The sequence below is a fragment of the Falco naumanni genome, chromosome 14 (genome assembly GCF_017639655.2).
Source record: "Falco naumanni isolate bFalNau1 chromosome 14, bFalNau1.pat, whole genome shotgun sequence".
Lineage (NCBI taxonomy): Eukaryota > Metazoa > Chordata > Aves > Falconiformes > Falconidae > Falco > Falco naumanni.
In genome coordinates this window covers 21057155-21082821 of record NC_054067.1, presented here as the reverse complement: position 1 = coordinate 21082821, position 25667 = coordinate 21057155, and the positions used below count along the sequence as shown (strand labels likewise).

Here is a 25667-nt window from a genome sequence, read left to right as displayed (position 1 = left end):
TGGGTTTAGGGACTCCAGAATTGTGACCATTGATGACATGAGAAGTGGTCGTGCCAACAGGATGGATGTGTCTTGCACGTACTAAAGTAATCTGTTGCTTAGCCTGGCACCAGGCTTCCATAACTACCCTGCCCTTTTGACCAATACCGTTCATGTTTAACCTCACAGTTATATTCGTGTAGCTGATGAGATACTATTTCACTTAATTGTGTATCTTCTTCTTTCCCCTTAGAATTATGGTTTGGAGACCGAAAACCTGAGAACTCTGTCTCACAAGCTGAATGCTTCAGCCAAAAATCTTCAGAACTTTATAACGGGTAGAAGGAGGAGTGGCCATTATGATGGCAGGGCCTCCAGACGACTGCCAAATGATTTTCTTACCTCTGTAGTTGACCTGATTGGTGCTGCCAAGAACTTACTAGCCTGGCTGGACAGGTAATTTGCTATTCCTTGATCCTTTATGCATGAGAATAATTCTTTGGGTTGTCTTGTTTTTGTTCTTTCTTTTTCTCTTGCACTCTTCTATTCTAATATTACAGTGGCAGTTCTGAAATTCTAACTCTGAATTCTATTTTGCAACTTTCTCAAATATTTGAGGCAAAAATGTGATACCCTTTTCTGTCAGGAGGCTGTTAAAGTTTTATCTAGTTATTTTTTCAGATTCTTTCAGTCTAACAGTATTTTGTGTGGAGTTAGTACTTCTGTGCTATTCCAAGTTGACATCTCACTGACACAAGTAGTAACGTCATCAGTAATTTCAGAAGAAGGGAAAGAAAGAAAAGATTTTGGAGTTTGAACTGTCCTTCAGCCATCAAAAAGACACAAAAATGCTGGAGTTGAGCAAATCAATTAAGAATATTCAAAATAAATTATAGTACTTGCTTAGTCTGAAAATTAAATTTCTTTATTAGAGTTTTTATCGAGTAAGACTGATGCGTTAGGTACAGTTGTGGTGTTGGTTAACACTCAACAATCAAGCACTGGTTTCTTTTATATGTGAATTGAGAATGTGATTAAAAATATTTCTCTGAATAAATGCAGTTATAATTTTGATTGCAGAAAAAATGAAACCAAAACATAAAATAACACCAGATCATTTATGTTTCTCTTTCTTTGGAGTTACAGCAATGGATAGCTTTATCTTGAATCTGAATGCTCTTGAATATATAAAAGGCACTTTGGAAATCACAATGAAAGTTAATCACCCTCCTTTACAGGCTTTGTATAATCCTGGTGACATCTTCCTAACCTAATGCCAGCAGTCATATTCTCTCAGGCTATGACCTTGTCAGCTCTTAAAAATTCAAATGGGGTCAGATTCAGCTAGAATTTGGAGCGCCTGAAGAAAATCCAAGTGTGCAGGAAGCTGTTAGTGATTAAGTAAGCATTACTTTGCTCTCTGAATTAAGGTGCTAATGGCTGCTGAAGAGTGATGTCCTACTATAAATATTCTCTTTTTAATGAGCTGTACAAAGGAAATCTGGATTATTTGCAATTATTTGGAAGCTCTTATTTTTGCTTTCCACAAGAATGATAATTTCTGATGTTCTGGCCAAAAAGTAGTTTACAGCCTTCCTGCCTGTTTTGTTTCTGGTTTCAAAGGTGTATGTCACAAAAGCTGTGTAACTTGCTGCTGGAGATCATGATTAGGTTTTTCACACTTCTGTGGTGTAGAACTGAACTCTGTATTACATATATTGGCTTATACTGTAAACAGGGGTTATAATCCTTAATGCTGTATAAACCTGCCCTTCCTTTGTCACAGGTCTCCATTTGTCAGTGTGACAGAATACTCACTGTTGAAAAACAATATTGTTCAACTGTGCCTGGAACTAACAACCATTGTGCAACAGGTAGGAGTGTTTATCTTCCACTCTGAGTCCTCTTCATACTGTTGCTTAAAAATTGTAATAGGAAAACATTACTAAGCTTTTACTTCACCAGAAAAAATTATTTTAGCATTACCTCTATGTTCTTTGCATATTCTCTTTCTCTGGGAGTGATGGGAAGATTTTTGGACTTTGGTTATCTTCACGTGCCTGGATACTTTGAAGGGTAGTGTGAAGTTTAAAATAATCCACTTTGATTTTGAGTAGACAAATTCATGTCAGGTTCTCTATCACCATGCAAGTGTTAAGAGAACAAAGCCACAGTGGGAAACAGTTTAACTACTGCTAACAGTGTATTATTACAGATTCAAATATGAGTGATTAAAAATCTTTCAGGGACAAGTTTTTACAATACATACAAATGCAACTTGTAGTGTCGCTTCTTCACTTAAAGGATAGCCAGTTTCATGAAAATTGTTTAATGATTGACATGAAATATTCATAACATTAAACAAACCGCATATGGAAAAAAAGATGGTAGTATTATCATCACTATTATTCATTAATTAATTGTAATATAGTACAGTCCACAGGAACATAAAATTAATATAGTCTCTGACAGTCTGCCCCTGACATAAGACAAGAGGATACACAAAGGTACAGAAAGATTGAGTGGAAATACTTTTTAGAACCACAGTGAGCTTCCTCACCTGTGAGTGGAGGAAAATATTGATGAGACAAAACAGTGCTATGGGAATGTGTGGAGAGGTTAGAGAGCAGGCAGGGCTGCCTTGGAATGAAGCAAAAGAGAAAGATAAAAGTGTTGTGGGAGGTAAGGCAAGATGAAAGCTTAGCTAAAGCTGTAGTTTGTAAGCACCTTAAACTGGCTGTCTCCAATATACAGGGCACCACTGCCTGCTTCTGTCCTATGCTGGCACAGTTTTCCAGGTAACCTCGCAGTAGACCGATCATAGACCTCATCTAATTTGAAAGGCTTCCTGGAGTAATAGCAAACTTCGCCTGCCCCCTGCCCCACTCAATTTCATTTTAGTTCTTGGAAAAAAAGAACTAAGGATGATAACTATCAGTCTTTGTACTTTATACTATTATCCTTAATTTATAATATTCAGCTTTATTCCTTTTAGAAACTTTGTCCTTTATGCATTTCTGCAGTGTAAAACAAAGACCTTTTTTCTCTTTTCTTGGTTTAAAAATTCCTATGTAGGCATTCAATTATTCATGTGTCTTTATTAAGCTTTCTCTTACAAGGTGTGTATAGCACTAGGCTATTTTTGATTTACAGACTAAGCAAAATGAACTTCTCTACAGTATAACAAGTTTGGATTTTGATTCCACCCTTCAGCTGATATTTGTGTGAGTTTTATTTTTTCCTGTGGTCTAGGTGAAAATAGTATAATTTTGAATTGCTGTCTCCATTTTTGTTGTTCATTTCACTGCTTCTGGCAGTTGAAATTCTGTTCTACTATGCCAGCAATACTTTGGTTCTTTTTTTTTTTTACCCTCTGATTTTTCAACTCCACTTCATAAGTTGTCCTCCTTTTGACAACTTAAAAACAAATCTATTTTTTATCATAAACTCCGAGATATTCCAAGATGAAGAATGTTTAGTTAGTTCTTCAGGACTGTTACAAATAAAATTTTGTCTTTTTCTTATCTTATTGTCAGATCTGGGTTGTTTGATAGTCATCTATTAAGATCTTTTTACAGTATATTGAACTTGTCACCAGAAAGAGCTGATAAAATCATTCATAGGCAGACGGTGTTCCTCTTACTAACTAAATCTGAGGAAAATTGATCTTAATGTGTGAAAGCAGAAATGTCTTACCTAAACCAGAATTGCAGTCTTAACTGTAGGATAAAATATGAATTGAAAGATGTAGCTAATAAAAACCTAGATCTCAGATCTTTTCTGATACTCCTTTTTTTACAAATTATATAAACTTTAGATATATAATTCAGTCAGTGTGAAAGCAGCAGTCAAGGCTATGCATTTGGCACATTGAGTGAGGAATGGCTTCAACCTGAAGATTTCTTTTGTGCAAAATTAACATGCTATATGTGCATAACTTACAGCTGCCCCCTGAGGTGAACTTCCTTCTAAATAGGGGGCATTACTATGTAAACTTAGTTTAATATTGACACAGCTTATGAATCTCCTTGCTATGATGTACTGTATGTATCTGAGTGACATACTCTTATATCTAACCAGAAGGTAGGTTTTTTAGGTTTTAGGTCATATTGTTTGTATGAGTGTGAAGATGAGAACTTAATTCAAAATTTAAACCAGACATGAACTGCAATATCAGGTGTTATTCTTTGCATACCATGTAAATGCCTCAACAAATAAGCAGTCACTTGTTAATCTGTAAACAGTATCTTCTCATGCTGGTTACAAGAACACTGATCTTCTATCCTTTTGTTTTAGAGGAGTTTTTATGTCCATTTATGCTTCTGAATGCACTTTATTCTACTCAATTTTCTTATCCCTCATGATCTCACCTTTACTAAAATAAGTAGGGAAACTATAAAAGAACAGTGTTATGCAGAAAGCTGCAGAAACATCTGATTTTGAGGTGCAATGTCCCATCAAAATGTATTGATGATAATGTGCAAAAAAAATCATGTTAGAACAGGGTATTGAAATGTTTGATCTTCCTCACTTCATTTCGAAGTATAGCTCTAGCTTTAAGGTAGACTAGCTCTCCTTTTTGCTCTGAAAATGAATCCATGAGACTACCTTAAATGAATTTGGGTTTGGAATTTGGATTTGGTCATGTTTTAGTGCCAAGGCTACCCTGGGGGAAAGATAACTAGAATAACTGGGGAAGAACAGGTTTGGAATTTTGTTCATAAAATGTAGCCATTGGTTAATTTTTCATTTAGTAGAAAGTCTTCACTAGTTCTACTGGAAGCTGGTTTTCTGACTTTTTTTTCCTGAATGTCAAAGAATTTTAAACCTGTGATAGACACTTTTGATATGTGCATTAAACTGCATGAACAAACATTGTCTAAACAAAAAGTTTGTGTCTTACCAAAGTATGTCAGCACAACTTAAGCTGATTATTTTCCAACAGAAGCCAAACATATTTTTTTTTTGTTCTCCCCTTTATTATTGTTTAATTAACCTTGCTGAGATAAATTCAGAGACTATATCACAGATTTTGACCCTAATTTTTAGTCAAATACTTTATGTTTAGGTTGAAGCATGTGTTTTTAAAACTATCTCATTAGTACTGCAACTGATAGAAACTGTTGTTTCTTAGTAGTTTCCTGTACCTGGTATAACTTCTAAATTAGCCTTCCTCTGGGTGGGTGGGTGGACTAGGTAACCTCTAGAGGTCCCTTCCACCTGAATTATTCTGTGATTCAGCAAGTGCCATTAAAAACGTGGGTGTTATTTTCAGTTTGAACTTTGCAGACTGCAGCTTTCAGTCCCTCAATCTTACTTTGCTTGCATTTGCTAAAGAACATTTTGTTATCAAACATCTGTTCACTGTTTTCTAAATATAGATTGTGATCAAGCTTTTACCTTAATTAAACCAAGTAAAAGTTACTTTAGTGTATTTACTGTTGTATACTGGCCTTATTTCAGAGCAATCTCATTTTTTTTTAATGTGTGAATTCCAGAAGGGTATGTTTGGTTTTATGTATGCAAGCAATATATTTTTAAATATCATTTTTTCATATCCACAATTCAAAGATTGCAGTAGATCTTTACTGCAGTGTTATATTGGGAAATGGCATTCAACTGGCAAACATCACAAAGTCTTAACTTCTCTTCCAAGCTGCTCCTTTACAGGGTCTCTGTTTCTTTTCAGTAGTTGACTCAACTCATGCTGTTTTATTGTACTAAGTTAATGAACTAAATATTTTATATGTATTGGTATTTTTATGTGTTAGTTAACTGTCCCCAAGACTTGTCATAAAACATTTTTTATGGTATCTGCAAATTTCAGTAGTACTTGCATTTTTTTCCTTTGGGAATTAGAAACTAAAATTACAAATATAGTGTGGGTGAGCACAAGTCCTACTGACCTTTTCTCTTTATGAATATTCAAAAGAATGCTGTTTAATAGAGTTACAAAGGTGTACTGTACCTTTGAAAGGCAGGATGTTCTGGATAGTGCAGAAGCTGGCTTGTATGCAATACTGTTGCTGTGACTGTTTTTGCAATCCCTGTATTTTACCATTTTACAGAGGGGAGATAGAATGCAGCTACTGATTTTTTAAAGTTTTTTAAACTGTAAGAAAAAACGTTTTTAACGTCATCTTGCTTATGGAGGATGTAGAAAGATTATCACTATAACTGTTCTTTATTTTCTAAGAAAAATAGATCAAAAATATAAACATGTTAGTCTTGGAAGATTTTTTTTTAATGAGATCCCTAGTGCATTGCTATTTATCAGAGAAAAATAAATCAGAAGAATATTGTGACCTACATATCTTAATGTTTTAGTATAATATTGCAAGTGCTTTTAACCTCTCAGTTAAACTAGCCTGATGTATTTATAAAAATAGTCTATGCATCTATCTTGGAAGGAATCCCAAAGCCATTAACATTTTTAATGCTAATGTAATCTTGAATGCACAACATAAGTGTAGCTAACATTAATTCTGCTCTACAAAACAGTAAAATTTGAGTTTTACTATACATAAGTCTTCTATTCTTTGACCTGAAGTAATTAGGTTTGTTCAGAATGAAGCTTATACTGTATTTTAGAACAGAAATTAAAGGAGTAATTTAGAAATGAGCATTCTCTCTGAAGTCAAGCTGTAAGCCCTGCTGTGATCATTTTGTTCTCTTGGTACTTGGAGGGTTAAAAGGAGATGGTGGATGTGCTGTTTGAAGTGTGTAAAACTTGTAGGAAAAACTGCCTTGGGCATTACCAGCCAAACTGACTAATTGAATTCTTTTTTTGTGCTATAGAAAATAACAGTATGAATACAGAAGAAACATCAAAGGGATGCTTGACCATGAAATGCTAATATAAATTCTTCTCTGTGTTCCTTGGCACTCGCGGTCTTCTTTCTTATTCTGTAGCAATATTCTCGAAAGTGTATTCACTTAGAAATCAGTTTCTCTACAAAAATGCCAATCCTCCAAACTGAGCATGACCCTTAGCCCTGAGGGTGCCAGGGTTCCCTGTGCCCAGGGCTGAGAGGCTCGAGTGGGCTGGAGCTGCTCTGCAGCCTCAGGTGGGCTGAGGGACGGGGTCCTCAGAGCAGCACCCAAGAAGGAAGGTTCTAGAGCTGTGCCTGGCCACAGCGGGTGGGATGTCGCTGAGGGTCTGAGCTGCTGGACAAGAGGAGCAGAGATCTGCCAGTTAGCTGCTATTTCTCATGTAGAGTACCACAGCCTAAGCTGATCATATAGCTGATCTTCTTCTAGAGTAAACGGAGGGAGGATGTTGGAATTATTTCATGGGAAGTTTAAAGCAATTAACTGTTATTGCTAACATACTAAGATCCAAGGAGGAAATCTTAAGAACTACAGCGAATCTTAGGTTAATTGGGGGGATCTTTTAGGTATATCAGCAATTCAAGTTTTACTTGAAAAGTTATTCAAGGAAAAAAGACAAATAAGAAAGATGGGTTGGTTGGGTTTTTTTACTTGTCATATCCCTATCCTTAAAAATATGTCCTGAAATCCTTACATCCTTCTCTTGCTTTGTAGAAAGCTTTTTCCAATGTGACATAGTATTTTGAGAAGTATTTTACCATTTCCCAACGTAACTTTTCTTTATTGGCCCTTAATTCACTGAGAAGTAAATGATCCGTTCCAATATGGTGTAGAGAAGCCGCGCACGCTGAGCAGGGTGCTGCCTGGCCGGGTGTGTGTTATGGCGGCCCCTTCGCTGCCCCCTCACCGGGCGCTGGCCCTGCCGCCAGCCGCAGCCTCCCCCGCTCCCTGAGTGCGGACAGGTGCTGGATACCCCAGGAACAGCTTCTCCTCAGATTTTGTCACAGCAAAGCACCCCTTTATGGCAGGCAGGTGTCGCAGGCTGGTGCTCACCACGTAGGAGTGTGGTGGGCTGCCTCGGGGGAGGGGCGGAAGGTTCTAGAGCTGGGGGGAGCGTGGAGCCCTGTTGTGGGGGCTGAGGCCTTGGCAGAGGGTGACCAAATTATCCAGGGACCCTAATCTCTACTCTGTCTGGCAAACTTGACTTATCTGTACTTTCCTTTTAATTTTGTATTTTAGTAAAATATAGCCGGAGAGCCCAGTGGTGATTTGTAGTGCGGCCTGGCTGGGGAAGGGTAGGTAGAGCTGGCCCAGTGCACTTGGGCCCTCTCCTGTAGGAAAGGGTTAAATACTGCCTTGCCACTCCTGTCTGGTGCTTTAGAGAGGGGATTTTACTGAGGAAATTCTCAACACATTAAAAAGCAGAAGAAGCAGTAGATCTCTTAGGAATTGTATGCTTTGTTTTATGAAGGAAAAGTAGTATTTTAGCCACTGTAATATCACTAAATCAAAACACAGACTGAGAGAGTAATGACTTCAAGTTATGAAGTGATAAGATTTATTATTCTTAAAATGATAGCCAAAATAGGAAAATGACTGCTTTAGAAGTTAAAAGCCTTCAGCAAATTAAGAAGTTGATCAGGAATATTGTGTTTCAGGCCTGCTTTAAATTGATTAATAGCAACATTGTATAATGGAAAGCTGGGATGAAGTTGTTCTTTGGGAAATCTTAAGGCAGTGAAACCCCCTGGTTATCCCTGGACCAGTGCTCAGCATGAGCAAGCCCATGTCCTATCTCGTCCCTTTTTGGTGTGGCTTGTGCCTTCCAAAGTCCAAAGCTAGAGCAGCTATGGGGCTTTTTCCAAGAGATGGGACCACTGTTGTTTCTTGTCCCTTGTGGATGGTGTAGACAATCAGCAACCATCTTGAAGCAAAAGATGGAGCAAACCAAACTGACAGTGTGGACACACCATGTTTAGCATCTTTAGCACTGCACCTGTTGTAAAAATATTTTCTGTTTACTTTCCCTTCCTATGCTTTATAGTAACACAACCTACCTAGTGCTAGGTCTGACACAACTGTCTGCACCCCTCACAGCTTGTGGAACAGGTAATAAATATATTACTTGATTTGAGGCTTGGCAGTGTATCTCTCGCTCTGCACATCATTGAAATTCTGACATGCCATATTAATTATACTCAATTACTTTTTTCCTCACTATTGTGGCTATTATATTGTTGCTAATATTGAACATAAGTTTCAGGGCTGTCAAAGGAAAAATAGATCCCTGAGGTTAACCAGCCACGAGAGTAGTTGTTTCCTGAAATTGTAAAGCAACCTTTTGGTCAAGACAAAACTCAAGAGATCACTTGTCTTTACAGGAACCTCTGTAAGAGATAGTTGTCACCATACAGCCTTCTTTTATTTCTTATTAGGAAATTTAAAATAATGTGCATTAATTGTTTTTGTTTCATTTTCCCACAGGATTGTACAGTCTATGAAACAGAAAACAAAATTCTTCATGTGGTAAGTAATCTAATTATTCTGCTTTGGTATTCTCTAATCCTACCCCATCCACTTAAATGATTTTAAAAAAAAATAAATCTAGGAATATAAAGTTTCTTACTATTTGACACAACTTCCGATGAATGATATAAGTTGCTGAAAGTTAAATTTTTCATAATTAAGATCAAATAGTTAAAAAGCTAAAAATTCTTTTCAAGACCAGCAATAAAGACATCAGCTTACATATTTTGTGACCCCCTGAAATGGTACAAGTTAGTTATTCCTCCTACCAGCCAGTGTAATGACTGCCCCAGTACCCTAGATTTAACACTCAAAAATATCTTTTTTTGAATCAACATAACGAAATGGAGAGACAATACCCAAGCAATACTACTAATAATTTTTTCACCAAAGGCGTTGTTTCCAGTTTCTCCGAATGTTGGAGGCTTTTGAAATGTGGTGTCATTCACTTAAGAACAATTCCTACCAAGCCTTTTTATTCTTTCCTGAATTGGAACTTTTTCAAATGTAAGGCTTAAGAATTGGCTTTCTCTGGTACTCCCTAACTTACACCTGTTTATTTTAGCAGGCAGGGTGTGATACTCCCTCTCACTCTTCTCACACAGTTCCATGCAGTAATGCTCTCTGTTATACCTACAGTTAATTAAAAATACATAATTATTGTTCTTACATTGTTTTAGAAGCTTCACGGACCTCTTACTAGTGTGGTATTCTTACTAGGATTGTTGGTATTGAATTCCAGCAATGGATCCATCAGACCTGGTGCATTATTAACTTCACTGGTTGTCAGACTGAGCACTTTGTGCCTTCAGCACTCAAAAACTCTAATGACAAAGGGGAATTGCAGAACCTTACACAAAGTTATTGATTAGATATTGGCCTTTGAGTTCAAATACTTTGTATTTTCCTGATACTGACACTGAAAACTTGTACTAACACTGAGATAGAGTTAAAGCCTATGGTGAAAAGAAAATCTCAAAGGATTTACAAGTTCAGATAAGCTTTTGATAAGCTCTAACCAAGTGCCTGAATTTTTTTTTTTTTAAAGCCTTTTACACATACTCTGCTTCCAGCGGGGATTAAAATTTGTCATAAAACATTGATGTACTGCTAAATTCAGAAAGCATGCAGTGACGTTTAGAAAAAGGCTTACTGTTGCAAACCTGATTCTGAAAAGAACTTTTAAAAGCACCTGAAATCTTCTGGGATTTTCAGTGTGTGTGTGTGTGTGTATATATACATATACACATACATATATACACATCTTTTTAACCCACAATTATAACCACATATGACTTCTAGAACTATATCTTCAGCAGGAATGTTATTTTTGACTTCTCTACCTTTTCTGAATGGAAACCTAGAAAAATAGATGAGAAGAGAGAAAAGTTTCCATTTTTAGGTATTCCATAGGCTCAGCAGTGAAAACATGATGAACCTTAAGGTACCTAGATCCCAAGGCAGTAGAACTTACCTTAGCCTAAGAAAAATCACATGAAACCACCTGATTCAGAGCATCCAGGCTCTGAGAATCAACCCGTTTATCATTGTAACTGTGGGTGAAGTGAGAATCACCACCTTTCTCACAGCATATTAACAAAAAAAAAAAAAAAAATTACTCGAAGGACACTGAATTCAAGAATAAACTTTGTAAATTGTTCATTTTTTACAGTCCCTTTATTTCTAAAAATAAGAAATTGTGATGCTTTAAAGAAGAATTTCACATTTGTAAGAGATAGACTCTATAACTCTCTAACACCACATGGTGTTTTGTCTTATTTCTGAAAGATATTAAGAAAGATATACTTAGAAGTAAAGACAGATTTCAAAAACTATAATCCATGATTGACTTTTTTCATTGGTTACTGGAGAGGTTCACTGAGGTGTGGAGTTATTTAGAAGAGCTCCACGCCAGGGCAGCATGTGTTCAGGTGATGTGATTGCAGGTGCACTGTTGCCATTCCCTCACTAGCCATATGATTAGACTATGTATACTCTGCAACTCAGGTATTACGGAAAAAGTAAATTATGGAGGAGTGGTCTTCAGGATCACTTAAACTGCATGTCTGGGAGTCAGGTTTCTTTTTTTTTTTCTATCTGCTCAGCAAAATGTGGTTTATCAGGGCTGCATCAGTTCTCTAGACTAAGAGAGTGCACCTACGATAATTAAAAATTACAACCTGCTAGATGTTCTTTCTTTCAACAGTAAATACAGATTAGTAACTTCCATTCACTGGACTGACCCCACAGTGGTTGCTATAGTAAAATACTTCTTGTGACGTATAAGTTTGCATGGATTGTTCAAGACTTAGTGGTTTTCTAGAGATTCTGTTCTTGTCATAGCCCATTGAAAGAAATGTAATAAATGGGTTTAGGTGTTGGATGGCCTGTGAAACTGTATGTAAAGTTCTTCTGCAACAGGTACTCAACTTTTGGAAGAACCCATTTTTGTTCAAGATTTTCTTAAGTGCGGTAGTATTGCGCCATCTGGAGAGTGTGAACTTTGCTTTCTGTGGTTTTGGAACTAGTACACAAGATTTTGTTCCTTTCTATTTTTTTTAATGCCAAAAATACTTTAGCTCATGTTGATCGTGCCATAACAACCATTACTTCCTGACCCTGTGCTATTATTCATATATTCTGCTCAGTTGCTCCCATTTATACTGTCTGAGCCTTTGCATTATTTAAACTGGTGTCAGGTCTCTCTTGTATCTGCTGAAATACTTTTACAGCATACTAATATTTTTAATTATTTTACTATCATTTTCTTGACTATTTTCCTCATGCTAAAATCCTACATAGATTTTAGGTAGCTTTGTGAATCATGGAGAGATCTTAAGGATTTTAACTATGAATTTGATTGAAAATTTTTGTGGTTATTTTGTTCTAAAGTTTATTTACAGAAAAAGTATTTCCATGTGACAACTATAAAGTTAAAACATTACATCAGAAAGTAGAAAGTGTTGTTTCTGGGGTTTAGTCTGCATCTAATCTGCACCTGTGATCTGGAACGTTAGGGCATAAGAGAGGGCTTCAGTTTGAAATCATAGTAATATTTTGAGATGACAGTAATTGAAAAGCTGGGTGAAAGCATATACTCAGAGACAGGGTCAGCCACCAGTTCATATGTAGAACAGCAGCACAGCATATTTTTTGAGCAAGCCAGTTTCTATACCTCTGGTGTGAGAAGACAGGTCCTAAAGTTTTGTTTAGGGGTTCTGGCCCAAAGCTGAAACTGCTAGAAATATTTCTGATAATGGTGACCTTTAGATGCAGTTATGCCTACCTGAGTGGGATGCTTTGCATCTTGCCGCTGATACAAAATACAAATGCCACTTCCAGTACTCCAGAGCTGTACTTTTATACAGTGAATGGAAATATAATCTATAATTCAGTCAGTTAATTTATTCTTTAAGACAACTTTATTTGTTTAACTTATAAGTGTAGGATCAAATGAGATATTAGAAATCTTCATGCTTTTGCAAAAGCCTGAAATAAAACTTCCCTTAAGGGATTTCACTAGAATTTGCTATAATTAGGGCAAATGAGAGTATAGTCCCCAAAGGAAAATAGATGCATACAACTTTGACAGGAAGACCATTCTGAAATTCATCTAAATGAATGCTTTCAGATTAGGTTCAAATATTTTTAGGCATAGTCTTTTCGAAGGAACGCTTTAAGCAACACATGCAAACTTGGCAATAAATCTTTACTCATGAAGATTCTCTGAGAGTGCAGATCCTTTCTGATCCATAGACTTACTGTTTGTCTTTGATGGATGGGTTTAATCTGTCAGCATCACTGATACCATCTATGCAATGAGTTCCTGCTTTGAAGGTGTTTGTGTGGACTGGTATTAAGAGATCTTTAGCTGGGAGGCAGGATAACATAAAATTATTGCATAGTTGTAGAGATTTAGAATATCAGTTAAAGGATGTGTTCAAAAATGCATAAGAATTTTACTTCAGGAAATAAATTAACTAAGGCATTTTCCTGCCAGTGCAATTTTTAACAAAGGAAAAGTTTCCTAAACTGTATAATGCAGAATTCACCTAATTATCACTGTTGGTAGGGTTGCGCCCATTATTTGGGAGCCAAAATAGATCATTAAGTTCGTGTACAAGACATTTATTTGTACGTATTTACATATTCCATTGTATTTATAATGATACATTATAATGACAGATAAGTTCATCAGGTGCTGTGTTTTTTTTTTTTTTTTAAAAAGTCATGTAGTTGGAGTGTGGAAGATAGTTTGTATATACATATGTTCTCAGTGCACAGTAAAATCTTTTGGTCAGAATAACTGTACATGCATGTACGTTTCTTGACATTTATGGATATTTTCTGTTCCCTTAACCTTTTGTTCTTGACTTTCATATGCCTGCAGCATTTATAATGCTAAGAAGCAAAATGATCAGTTTATTCTCAGTTAGTTCTCAGAATAAGAACTTTGCTAGTAGCTTCAGTTTAATATGAGGAATTATATTGACTTTTTTTCTTTGTAGTGTAAAACCTTGTCTGGGATTTGTGACCACATCATTTCGCTCTCATCTGATTCTCTGGTGTCACAGTCAGCACATCTTGAGGTAGTTCATCTCACCAGCATTATGCCCAGTGAGGGTTTGGTAAGTAGCAAAGCAGTTTAATTTTTAACTGTTAGAATACAAGTTTCAGGTTTTTAGGGTGATTTCTTTTTTTAATTTATCGAGAAATCAAAATGTATTTTCATGCAATGTCTTATTTTTTTGGTAAGCTGAATCAGATTTCTGAAAGTGGTTTAATTAACATCTAATGAAGGGATTTATTTTTTTTTTAATTTAAACCTGTTTTATCTACGGCTTCATGTGTAACTGGTAATGATATGAGCAGCTAAAGAAAAGTTACAGTCCTTTTGATAGCCTTTTTGCAGGTTTTGGAATGTACCAAAGTAATCCCCAAATACATACATATACAAATCAAATTAAATAAGTATCATTAATATGTTTTGCAAATGATTAGTGGAAGGTATGTTTCTTGGGCTTGCATAAAATCCTGTCTGAGTAACAACAGCATAATTACTTTGAGGTATACATACTAATTTGAGAATGATGTCTTTTAATAACATGGGGGGGTTGTATGACTACATAAGTTTACTTTATTCTTAGACTGTTAAAGTCAACAAAGAACATTACAACAACATAAAACACATTTCATTTAATTCCATGGCATCAGATGCTTAGCCCAGTATGTATATCCTGAAGACAGATATAATTTACTTGCTGTGCTGCTGGATCCCAATGGCCAGACGTGTTCCCTCTGTGGCCCAGTTTCCCCTCTTGGTTTGATTTCTGGGTTATTTCAGGGATATCCAGGAAACACCAGGTCGGTATCATTTACAGCCAGTGTATATATGCTGTAAATCTGTCAGTGCTTTCAACTTGTGTTAGGACTACCACATCCTGCATACTAGCAGTCTGGATCTCTGTAGAGCTTTCCTTTCTGTCCAGAAATGTAATGTATTTCTGCTGGGCTGTTTACAGGAAAGTTCACTACCGGTGCTGACGAGAATGTGAACATAGATAGGATGTATTTTCCTTGGAGATGATGGAGCATAACAAGTGGGACTTGGCACTGCAAGTGTTTCCCATTCAGTGATGGCTCTAGATCTAGGACAGGGGTGTAGACTGGTGGAGGACAGAAAAAGTGTGGTCTACTTCAAAAATGTCATGTTCTATAGTGAGCTGGAAACTTAATGGTGTGCGATATTAGACAGGTGTTTGTCAGGAGTTCTTGGTTATGAATGGTATACTTCCTAAGCAGCTTATAATGAATTTTCAGAGTATGATTTAAACCTAAATGTCCAAGATGAGAGTTGCTGGCTGTATTGTTGTGGCCGGTCAGGTGGTCCACAATTCCATCCAGACCACCCTCTTTCCTAATAGAACATCAGGCAGACAGGGCTGTGTTCTAAGAATGCTGGAGACTGCAATCACTGCATGGAAAAACCATGGTGTAGTTCTCCATCTGCAGTGCACCCATAAGTTTATAGCCAACAAAACGCAGGAAGTGGGCACTGCTGACAGAGGACATGAGACAAATACTGCAATCAAAATTGCCCAACGATTTTTTCTTTTCTCTTTTTTTTTTTATTTTTTTTTTTTTTTAGAGTAAGTGAAATCGCTGAATGACTGAGCTTTCTGTGCCTAATTGTGAAGGCGCTGTAACATGTTAGGTTGGAAAGTTCCTTATAATCAATTTTGCTGACACTGTGTTCTGTTTAGAAGAAAATATGAAAAAGGACTATAAATGGGAATAAAAGAAAAATCATGTGAAAAGGAAAAGAAAACATTAATCAGAATCAAATATAGAACAGAGTAATGAATTACAAATGGCTTTCTCATGATTGTATAGCAGTTTTTTTCCACAGGATTTCTGCTCCATTCAAGAGAAAAATGAGCACTATTCACTGAATGGAAAGTATTCAGAGTTCCGTTTTTATCCTTACCATTCAGTGTAGGGGTTGAGGTCTTATTTACCACACTTCAGCTAAGCTCTGCATTCCCTTGAGTTACTAATTTCATCATGAGTTATTGGGTTTTTTTTTTTATATAAGGCCATATAAAAGCTGAGAGCTTCAGAGACACTAATTAATTTATCCTCACAACACACTTGTGAAAATGATATTGTGATTTTATAGATAGGAATATAACGCACAGAGCAATTTGTGTCAAAATCACCAAACCCCTATTTTTTAGGAGAAGCTTACCATACACTTTTTCAGAACACTTGTTACTTTTGTATCATAAGCTTAAAACACAGTCTCTATTGGTTTTCAGTTTAGCTAAGGTTCTCAGAGAACTCTAGCTTTAGCTTCATACAGGGTGGGCACCTAGAAAATGAAGACAATTAATTGCCATTGGTGATAAATGTGATGAAAATTACTCAGATTTATATAAGAATTCAGCCATTCTATAATGATATTCAGTTGACTTAATTATGAGTCTTTCTCTCTTTTCAAAATCCCATTTGCAATACTGCTTTTATTATATGCCTTCTAATTTCTTCAACAAATGAGCCAGAAATCCTATAGATCTTGCATAAGCTTACATATAAACTGTATTAATTTCCAGGTCCACGTCCATACAGTTACTACATGGAGTCAGAACTCCTGCAGGGCAGTAGCCTGTGTGTTTAATTGTTTAAATAAATTCTGGATTATAAAGCATTTTCACAAAGGGACCGTATGTCATTTGAATGGGTATCTTCAGTTCTAGCATTTTCTAACTTTCTGTCCATGCTTTTATGAGCTTAATAGTCACTTTTTTTTTTCCCTCTCTAAAGTATCTTTCTCTTCATTCTGCTTTATTAAAAAATAGTTTTATCTCATGCATTCCCCTGAACACTCTGCTGGTAGTTTCACAGCAGTTCGCTGGACAAAAGAATTTGCATTGGGATGCACACAATTTAGGTTCCATTCCAAGTTCTGATGATTGTGTTTGCATCCTGATCTCTGCAGGCATTTGCTGGCCTCCAGAAACATACAGGGTTTTTTCTTCTCTCTTTCCATTCCTTCCCAAGCTGTACCAGTCAAATTGTTTCCCTCTTTTTTCCTATTTAGCTACAGAATTCTCAGTGGCAAATACTCAAACACCCTACATATGTTTTCTATTTCATTTCAAAGTAACTTTAAAGATTGCAAAACACTTTTTCTCCTGAATTCTGGCACTGGGTATGGTAATACCATTTACATCTGAAGTGTGCTCATGATCAGCCTGAATAATATGTCTGGAAGGCAAAACTTTCTTTCAAACTACCAATTTGACAAATTTGAAATAAACTCCTGTACTAAAAAAGTAATAAATGGTGAGAACCACTGTTGGCTCTGACATAAAGACAATATGCATGCCTACATTTTTATGAAATAGAATAAAATAAAGAAACTTTAACTTCATGATTTATTAAAATTCCCTTCCTTGGCTTTTAGGTTTCCAATTCTTTAAGTTATTTATAGTGTCAATTGTACATAATAAAGGAAATTGGATCCCTTTTATACTTACAAATGCTTTTTACAAACTACTTTTCTTTTTACTTAAAGAAAGATAGGTTCCCATTCCATTGTGTTGCATGGTAAACTTCCTTGTGAAGTTACAATAACTTGTGGTAAATGAAACTACAGCATAATTTAAATTTTTAGACACCGCACATAACTGCTCAGTACAAGGCATTTTCCTCAAAACCATGATATTTGAAAGATCTACTTCCCCAGATTTATCATGTTTCAGAAGTCTGAAGACCAAGTTGTACTTATAAGAGTTCCAAAACTTTTGTTTAGTGATTAGGCAAAGCTGATGCAGTAGCACCCACTTTAGATTTCTTGGCTTGATGGACCAGCATAAGCCATAGGCCCTTGAGACAAGAGTTTGTGTTACTGTTTGCAGGGTAAGAGGTACAGCATTTAAACTTGCTACTAAATCCTCAAGGGTGAGGGTAGTTGAAAGGCTGTGTAAAATCTTATTATTAATTACCACAGACTAAGTCTAAAGGCAGCTTTGGAGTAGTTTTGTTGTCAGATAAACTAAGGGAAACTGTGTTTTATTTGAGGTGATGGATGTAGATACCATCCATAAAATGGGGGCAGGGAGGGCTTTTTGGATGATCAGGGATTATTAGTAGTGGAAGATGGGGGGTAAGGGGTGTGGGTGGGTTTTTTTTGTTGTTGTGGTGTTTTTTTATTAGAGCCATTATTATTTCAGTCAACTTTTTAAATATCCTGAACTTGATCTGCTTGACACATATTTAAAGATACTTCTATGTAACATGAAGCTTCTTTGAGATTAATGATTACTCTTAAGTAGAAGATTCTATATAGGCAGACTGTTGGGTTTTTATTGTTTGGATTTGCATCTTCTGATGTCTGAGGGATGTTTTCCTTCCAGAATCCATTAATGCTTTTATTCCTCTTCCTTTCACTTTTTAATTTTTTGTTGTTCTCTCTTGTGTCTGAGCTTCACACTGCTGATAGAAAGTGTAATCTGTCACACTTAAGATATACACAATTATATCTACAGCTTTGTTAATTTTTCTGCAGAGGGGATTTTTCCTGTTTCATTTAAGAATTTAAGGGAAGCAGAGATTGTAGGAATAAATATTTTTGTAAGACCAGCTGTGTATCATTGGAGAATAAAAAGACTAAACAGACAAGCTGTCAGATGCAAAGACCCTTCTTCCTTGAGGATTATTCATCTATCTAATGTATAGCTCCCCTTCCAAATAGTACTCCTCTTTATGTGGTACTTGTAATTTGAGGTGATGAAAGTCAATCTTTTCATTTTTACAGGAAAGGAATTGCAAGAGAATGCAAGAGGAAAAAGTAGAATATGAAGGCAGGTGTTCTTTTTTTTGGTGGAAATAAACATGGCTGTCCTAAACCTGTTAGGGTGTTAATTTAATCATTTCAGAATTTTTTTAATAACTTACAGAAACTCGACAAATTTCCATCATGCTTGACATATAAAGATTCTCATAGCCTACCTTTTTTGGTGTTGTCTATGGGTTTCTATTTAGGTAGGATTTGGTAAAAGGAACATAAGAAAGAAGAATAAATTATCTTTTGAGAAAGATGGTTCAAATAAGATGGAATGCCTAGAGCTGCTGTTATACTATGTAGCAAAGAAAATGCATGCCAAGAGAGAATCAGTTTAGGATTCCGATTTGGGGGTGGGGTGGGGGAATTAAGCTAGTGAAAAGGAAATGAAAAAGAGTAATAAAGTAAAAATACTAGATGTCTTAAAGACTTTAAAAAAAAAAAAAAAAAAGCATGTTAAAGTTTCAGAATCAATTGAGAGGGCTCAAAAAGGACCAAAAAGCCAAAACAAGCCAAATTTTGCTTATACAGAAGAATAATAAAACATAGATAGTAGAAATAACCCTTTTCAAAAGTGGAAGTTATATTACAGGAAAGAAAACAGAGGGTTTTAGTATAAATTTGGGCAAAGGATGGCAACATATAAGGCAAACCAATAAAGATTTTTAAGGACTTTTTAGTGGCATGCAATTTAAACTTTTCCAGGCACCTTCTTAAAGCATATCTTGTCAATTGTTTATATGCCTCTGTCTAAATTTGCAGTTAAAACAAGTTTAAAGAACTATTTTACATCTGGGGCAAAAGATCAAGGGGTGTAGCAGTTCCCTGGTAGTTTGTAGCATTATAAACCTGCATCTTCGCTATTGGTGCTTCATTGTGCTGTAAAAGTAAAGCCTGCACTCTTCTCCCTGTGCAAGTGCTGTTGAGACACATAGACCATTTTAGTGTAGTTTTAAATACCTGAATTTTTCATGCACATGTATTTTGTCATATTTCAACAAAGAAGTGGCACACAAATATGAATCATCTGATAATAGGTCATCTTTACCCAAAAAGGAATAATGGCCTACAGTTGGAAGTGTTCAAAGTATGAGCCAGAAATGCTAATACTAAAAGAGTTTAACCTCATTGTGAAATACAGAGCTCATCAAATATTGTCTGAAATATCCACATATTAACCTGGGTATTGTTGTTGACACTTATAAATACACTTTTGTCATTATGTCCTGGTTAATTAACCAGATGAGTCTGCAAGAAATTTTTAAGGAAATTCCACTTACGACTGGAAACACTGTTTTTGGCTGAATAGTCTCTTCAAACTGGGACTTTAAATAGCTGATACCTTCCCATATGTTTTCAAAGGTCAGATTTTAATTAAAAACCCTGAAGTCACTCCCTCATTAGGGGACAGTGACAGTGTTACTCAGAAGCAGTCAAATTCTTGATAAAAGAGCCTGTGAAACATTTCCTTGTTCTGTATCTCCTCTCATGTATCAGAATAATTCTACAGAGTTTCATATCTGACATATCACAGTTATGAAAGAGCAATTATTTCTAATCCACTAACTGTTCACTAGTCTGAGCCATCTTCAAGAATGAACAAGAATATTCAACTCTTGCCCAGAGATAAGGGGTATAGTTTGTCATTCTTCTGTGCTCTGAGATCATTGGTGGGTTTCAAGAAGAAACTAGAGAGAATAAAAAATCACTCCTGAGAAAAGAAGAAAAATCATTTTGGAAAAGGACTGCAGTGAAATTCTGCTTGTAAGGGCAGAAAATAAACCAGTAATAGGACAGAAGACTGGGAACTGAGTTACTTGGGTAGAAAGAACAGAATAGGTTGTGGTAGTGAAGGATATGGTAGAAAAGCCCTGGAACTGGTTAGACAAGAATGGACGTTCGTGAGCCTGAAGAGTAGGAAAAAGGGAAGAAAGCAAGCTTGCTACCTGGTGAGGACAGCAACTGCAACTGGAAGGAAAGAGATAGGAGAAACCTCTACAGCAGGACTCAGTTTTGTAGACTTAGATATCTGGTATCATTTCAGACACCCATCTTTCAGTTGCCACTCCAGAAGGTTCTCTGTCATATCTTCCAAATCTATGCATGTTCTTGGTTACTTTGGAGTGACTAAATATTCTCTGTATATCACTATTTAAGCAGTTGAGTTACATAGCTTCTTTCTGGGATGGGACATATGGAGGAAAAAGCTTGAGGGAAGATTAGGTTTTGGGCACTGAATGCAGAAGGAGAGACTAGAGCTGATGGGCACGGGGGAAGAAGCTTGCGTTATGGAGAATGAGTAGGCAAGAAAACATATCTGAGAGGAATAGACGTTCGCGCAGAAGAGTGAGAGACCAGAAGATGGAGGGAAGTGGGAGACAACAGGAAAAAAAGCAACTTCCCACTGAAAGCTTCCTATCTAGAGCCTCAGATGGATTCCAGGATTCAGAAGTTCCCTCATTTATGTGCTTTTTGTCTGCGAAATGCACAAAACATTCTTATTTATTCTTAGCCTGGTGTTTTTGCTATTTTGCTTTGACAGCTCATATGGCTGAAATCTAAGAAATAGTTTTCAAGCTGTTTGTATGAAGAGTTTTACAGAAACTGCTTACAAGAGTGTACCTTCATTTCCATCAGATATTATAACAGAAGTTAATAGCATCAAAATAGCAAATATGTGAATCTTCTTTTAATAAATTGGTTTACAAGTTAATTAAATATTATGCTTACATAAAAATACATTATTACAGAAGAATATGATGCTCCTGAATAAGCTGAATCGATATGCCTGTGTTAAGCCACAGGTAAAACAGAGATATTTGCAAACAAAATAACTATTTCTAACAGTTCTAGAAGTGTTAGCAGTTGTCATAATAGGATCTGTTACTTACTCATGTCTGTGCTTGGGAAAAAGAGGCTTGCTGCTTCAGTTCTTCAGCTGCAGTATTAAATCAGTGTTTTCCTGGAACTTATCTGACAGAAATATTTCAGAATTTATTTCTATTTTTTTAGACTTACTAACCATAAAAAATGCTTATATTCGTGAAAACAGAATGAAATGATGATGAACAAAATGATAGCCAATAGCCCATGAAATTTAAAGAAAGGTCCAGCTCTTTTGCATAATTCAGACTGTGAATACTTGCATGCTTTTTCTGCATTCACAGAATTAACAACTCTTTAAATGACTAAGGTTTGCAAGTTTGGACATTTCTTATAAACCAGAGTAGATTATTCTAATTTTTCACTGGAAGTTTGATTAAAGTGATTCCTTTAAACCCTTTTGTTTGTATCAATAAGCTACTTTGTGAGCATATATACATATATATGAACAATTTAAACTTTTGAAGGGTTCTGCTAACCTGCGCCAGTATTTCTTTAAATATGCCTGGAGATTCTAGTCTTTGTCTTTACAAATGCTGATTTTGAAAAGGAAGATGAAGATGGGGCGGAGGAGTGGCAGTGGTAAAACACACCAGTCACTATAGGCTTGACACATTGTCCTTTAGAAACAGTATTTTCCTAAGCATCAGTGTCTTTTCCCATTGAAGAATAAATTCTCCTTTAAATATCTTCCTACCACAGAAAGTAATTGAGAGCTGGATTGAACTGTACAGACTGTGTTACACACTGCATTATCTGTTCTGAAGCGATATGCAAGTGCTGCCAGTCAGCGCATCAAGGGCAGGTTGGGGTTTTTTTAGGATTGGAAAGAGTGATTTGAAGCAGGGAACGTATCTGGCCTCTGGAACAGATGACATAGACTGAACAAAGCTGTTTTCAGAATTGGTGTATGTTTTTCAGGGTGTTCTTTTTAAGAATACTTTCAATCTTTTTTTGAGTATTTTATCATAACAATACTATATTAAAATAAAGTTAGTGTTATCAAAACTTTCTCCCAAGGAAAGGGAAAAATGCAAAAATATTTTTAAGCTATTTTTTATGTGATAGATATGTAAAATATATATATGTAACATGTATCTATTTTATTTAAAGTTGCATTCTGAAGCATATAAAATGAAAAATGGATATAAAAATTTTGTATTTTTTAGATAAAATGTAATATTTCAAGGTTTTCAGGTAACAGATATGTCAAAGAGATACAGTACTGGTCAACAAGAAACAAGCTCTTTCATTAGTTTTCTTTTGAGAAAACAAGGATGAAAGCTCTATCTAGAATAATTTGAAGGCTACAAGTCATTCACTAAAATTCTTTATTTTTATATATTCTTAAAGTTTAATAGCTAAGAAGAAAAAGCAGATAGCAATATATAGGGTAATTCTTAGTGAGTAGTCATTTTTTACGTCTCTCAGATGGCATATGTTATAAGATAAAATTGGAACTTGATTTTTTGCAAAAATACACATAGCTTAGTAAAAGGCTAAGAACTTTACGATTATTATGTGATAAAATTTAGTGAAAAGTTTAGCACTATGCTCTCTTCTGGCCTTAAATCTGTTGGTTTAAGTGGGGAATGAATCTTGTCAAAGTAAGGTGTTAGAACTGTGATATTAAATTTGATTTTAAAGGTGTGGCTGGAAATGTGTTACTGAAGTTAATATGTGCTAAAATAATAGACTTCTGCAATGGATGCAGCAATGTTGTGTAACATCCTGGCTAAAAGTTCACTGTGGAAATCCAGTGTAACACATACTAGATAAATTTAAATAACTATTGAATATTTTTAACAGAGACATTACATCCTATTCTCAATGAAAAACTTCAAAGTTTTTGATGATCTAGGTCTCTTGATTATGCCTTTTAGTTGGCAAAGAGAAAGAGAATCAGATATTTGTTGGTAACAGTTGAAGGTACTACAGAGACATTAGAATAGTGAACACTCATAAAATTAAGCCAACTTTATAGAAGGAAATACTGGAAGACTCCCCAGAAACTTCTTCCTTCCAACTAATTACATTTTATGAAACTGCTTTCAAGACTTCCAAGATATAATTTGGATATCTTTGGTTTTTACAAATGATATAGCTTATAAAGCACTTTCATTTAAGAGAAAAAGTAGTCATGGTGAGTAAAATCTAAACTGGAGTTTCCTCTGCAGCAGAGTTAAGCAACCTTATCAGTTTTAGCAAGTATTTTTTTAATCCAAGATTTAAAGAAAGATAAAACTTGCTGAAATGGTATTAGTTTACATTAAGGTAGAAGTCATATTTTCTCATGATGAAAAATCAAAGCAGCTAGAGCAGAGTACTCAGGGTCTTATCCACTCAAGTTTTGATTATCTTTAAGTCAGAGATTCCACAGCCTTGCCAAGCTGTTTCAGTGTTTTATCATCTTCATAGTAAAATTGTTAAAAAAATGTGCTTTAAAAAAAATTTCTTTTTTAATTGAGTTCCAACTTGTGCCCCTTCTCATTCTCCCACTGTGCACTTCAGGAAGACTTTGGCTCTATCTTCTCTATACCCTTCCAATTTAGGTAGTTGTAGAGAGTGATATGATCTTACCTTTGTAGCACTTTTACCCCCCTTTTTTCGGAGGAGCATGTGGAGGGGAGTGGGATGGGGATGTAGATGTAGGGAGTGGTTGGTGGTATTTGTGTAAATACCTAGCCTGAAGATCTTCATTAGCGTTCAGGAATCTTGAAATTGGTTTCTTTGAATAAAATGTTCTTTCTTATTGCTGGGGGCTCTCAACTTCCATTTTGACAGGAAAAGGTGATGCAGAATTATTGAAAGAATAATGATTCAGCAGGACAATGTACCAATTAGATTAATTAGATTTCAAAATTTGACGGATAACCATATATAGAGAGATGCAAAGCTATGACTTTACTCCTGAAAGGCAAGAATACAAGCAAGTGAGTCTCACTGACATTTAAGGCTCTGTGTGTGTTTACAGCTAGATAGATACCTCCTTAGGTTGTCTCTCTGTATCTTGTCAATTGCCTCCTTGAAGCAGAATTCTTGCTGGACTAATTACAAAGCTCCTCTTAGATCACCAAGCTCATTTTTCTCCATAAATTGGTAATATGAGCACTGGCTTGTATCTTTTCTGACTTAGGCTATGGCTTCATTTTTATTGAATCAGTAACTCTCTGAAGATGGGGCATTTAAGTTTAAAGACTATTACTGTTCATGGTTTCAGTTTTGATACTTCTTTTATGCCACCAGTAATAAAACCAGGTCATGTTAAATATTTAAAACACTGAATTGGCATGAGCTTTTATGCTGATGTTCAGTGTTGAATTCTGTCCAAAAAGCTCTATTTGGAATCTAAAAAACCCCAAAACATTAAATGAGAAAACTATGCTGTTTATAATTGGTCTTGATGCATATTTGTTAAACTTACATTTGCAAATGTTAATTGACCATGGCTCCTTCCAGTCTGTTCAGATGTTACGGTCCTTAAACTGGAATAAACATACTGTTTCAGTTATCATGCAAGCATGCTTTATTTGTTTCCTACAAATATTAATTACCTTTCTTGCTCTTGTTTTAGGGAATGTATATCAAATCAACATATGATGGACTACATGTAATCACAGGAACAACTGAAAATGTAAGCTCCTTTATTCTAAAACACTTCTATCATGCATGCAAGTATTTTCTGTATATCTGCAGTGCATTTTGTAATATGAAAACTTGTTTTAAATCAAGCTAGGTTTTATTAATACTTTTTTTTAATCTTTTCTGTACATATATTATCTTTGTAAAAACTTGGAACCCTTGAAAATAGGCATAGAAAATTATCTATGATGATGTGACTAATAACTAACAATATAATAAAATTAAAATCTTGAACTTCTGTCCTCAATACACCTTTCTAATAGAGTTCATGTATGTGTCCTCTCTGGAAGAAAAGTGTTTTCCTTTATAATAAGTAAATTTTTTGTCATGTCAGAGCATCATCATTAGTCTAAAATAATACCTGTTGTATTTAATTTTTGTTCTGTACTTCAGATAAATATCTCAGAACATGGGACAGTTTAGGTTCATACAAAACAAGAGGTGTTTTCTGTCAACAGAA

The 25667-nt window shown here is 35.6% G+C and overlaps 1 protein-coding gene across 3 annotated transcripts in view; it reads left to right on the top strand.

Moving 5' to 3' along the window:
• The window catches only part of LOC121097573 (connector enhancer of kinase suppressor of ras 2-like), a 210165-nt gene that overhangs the window by 94771 nt on the left and 89727 nt on the right, over positions 1-25667 (top strand). For all 3 annotated transcript variants that reach the window (XM_040614696.1, XM_040614697.1, XM_040614695.1), the window contains exons 3-7: positions 233-435; positions 1766-1853; positions 9295-9336; positions 13845-13964; positions 25140-25199. In XM_040614696.1, coding sequence (XP_040470630.1) covers positions 233-435; positions 1766-1853; positions 9295-9336; positions 13845-13964; positions 25140-25199 — 513 coding nt within the window. The remainder of the gene's footprint in view (positions 1-232; positions 436-1765; positions 1854-9294; positions 9337-13844; positions 13965-25139; positions 25200-25667) is intronic.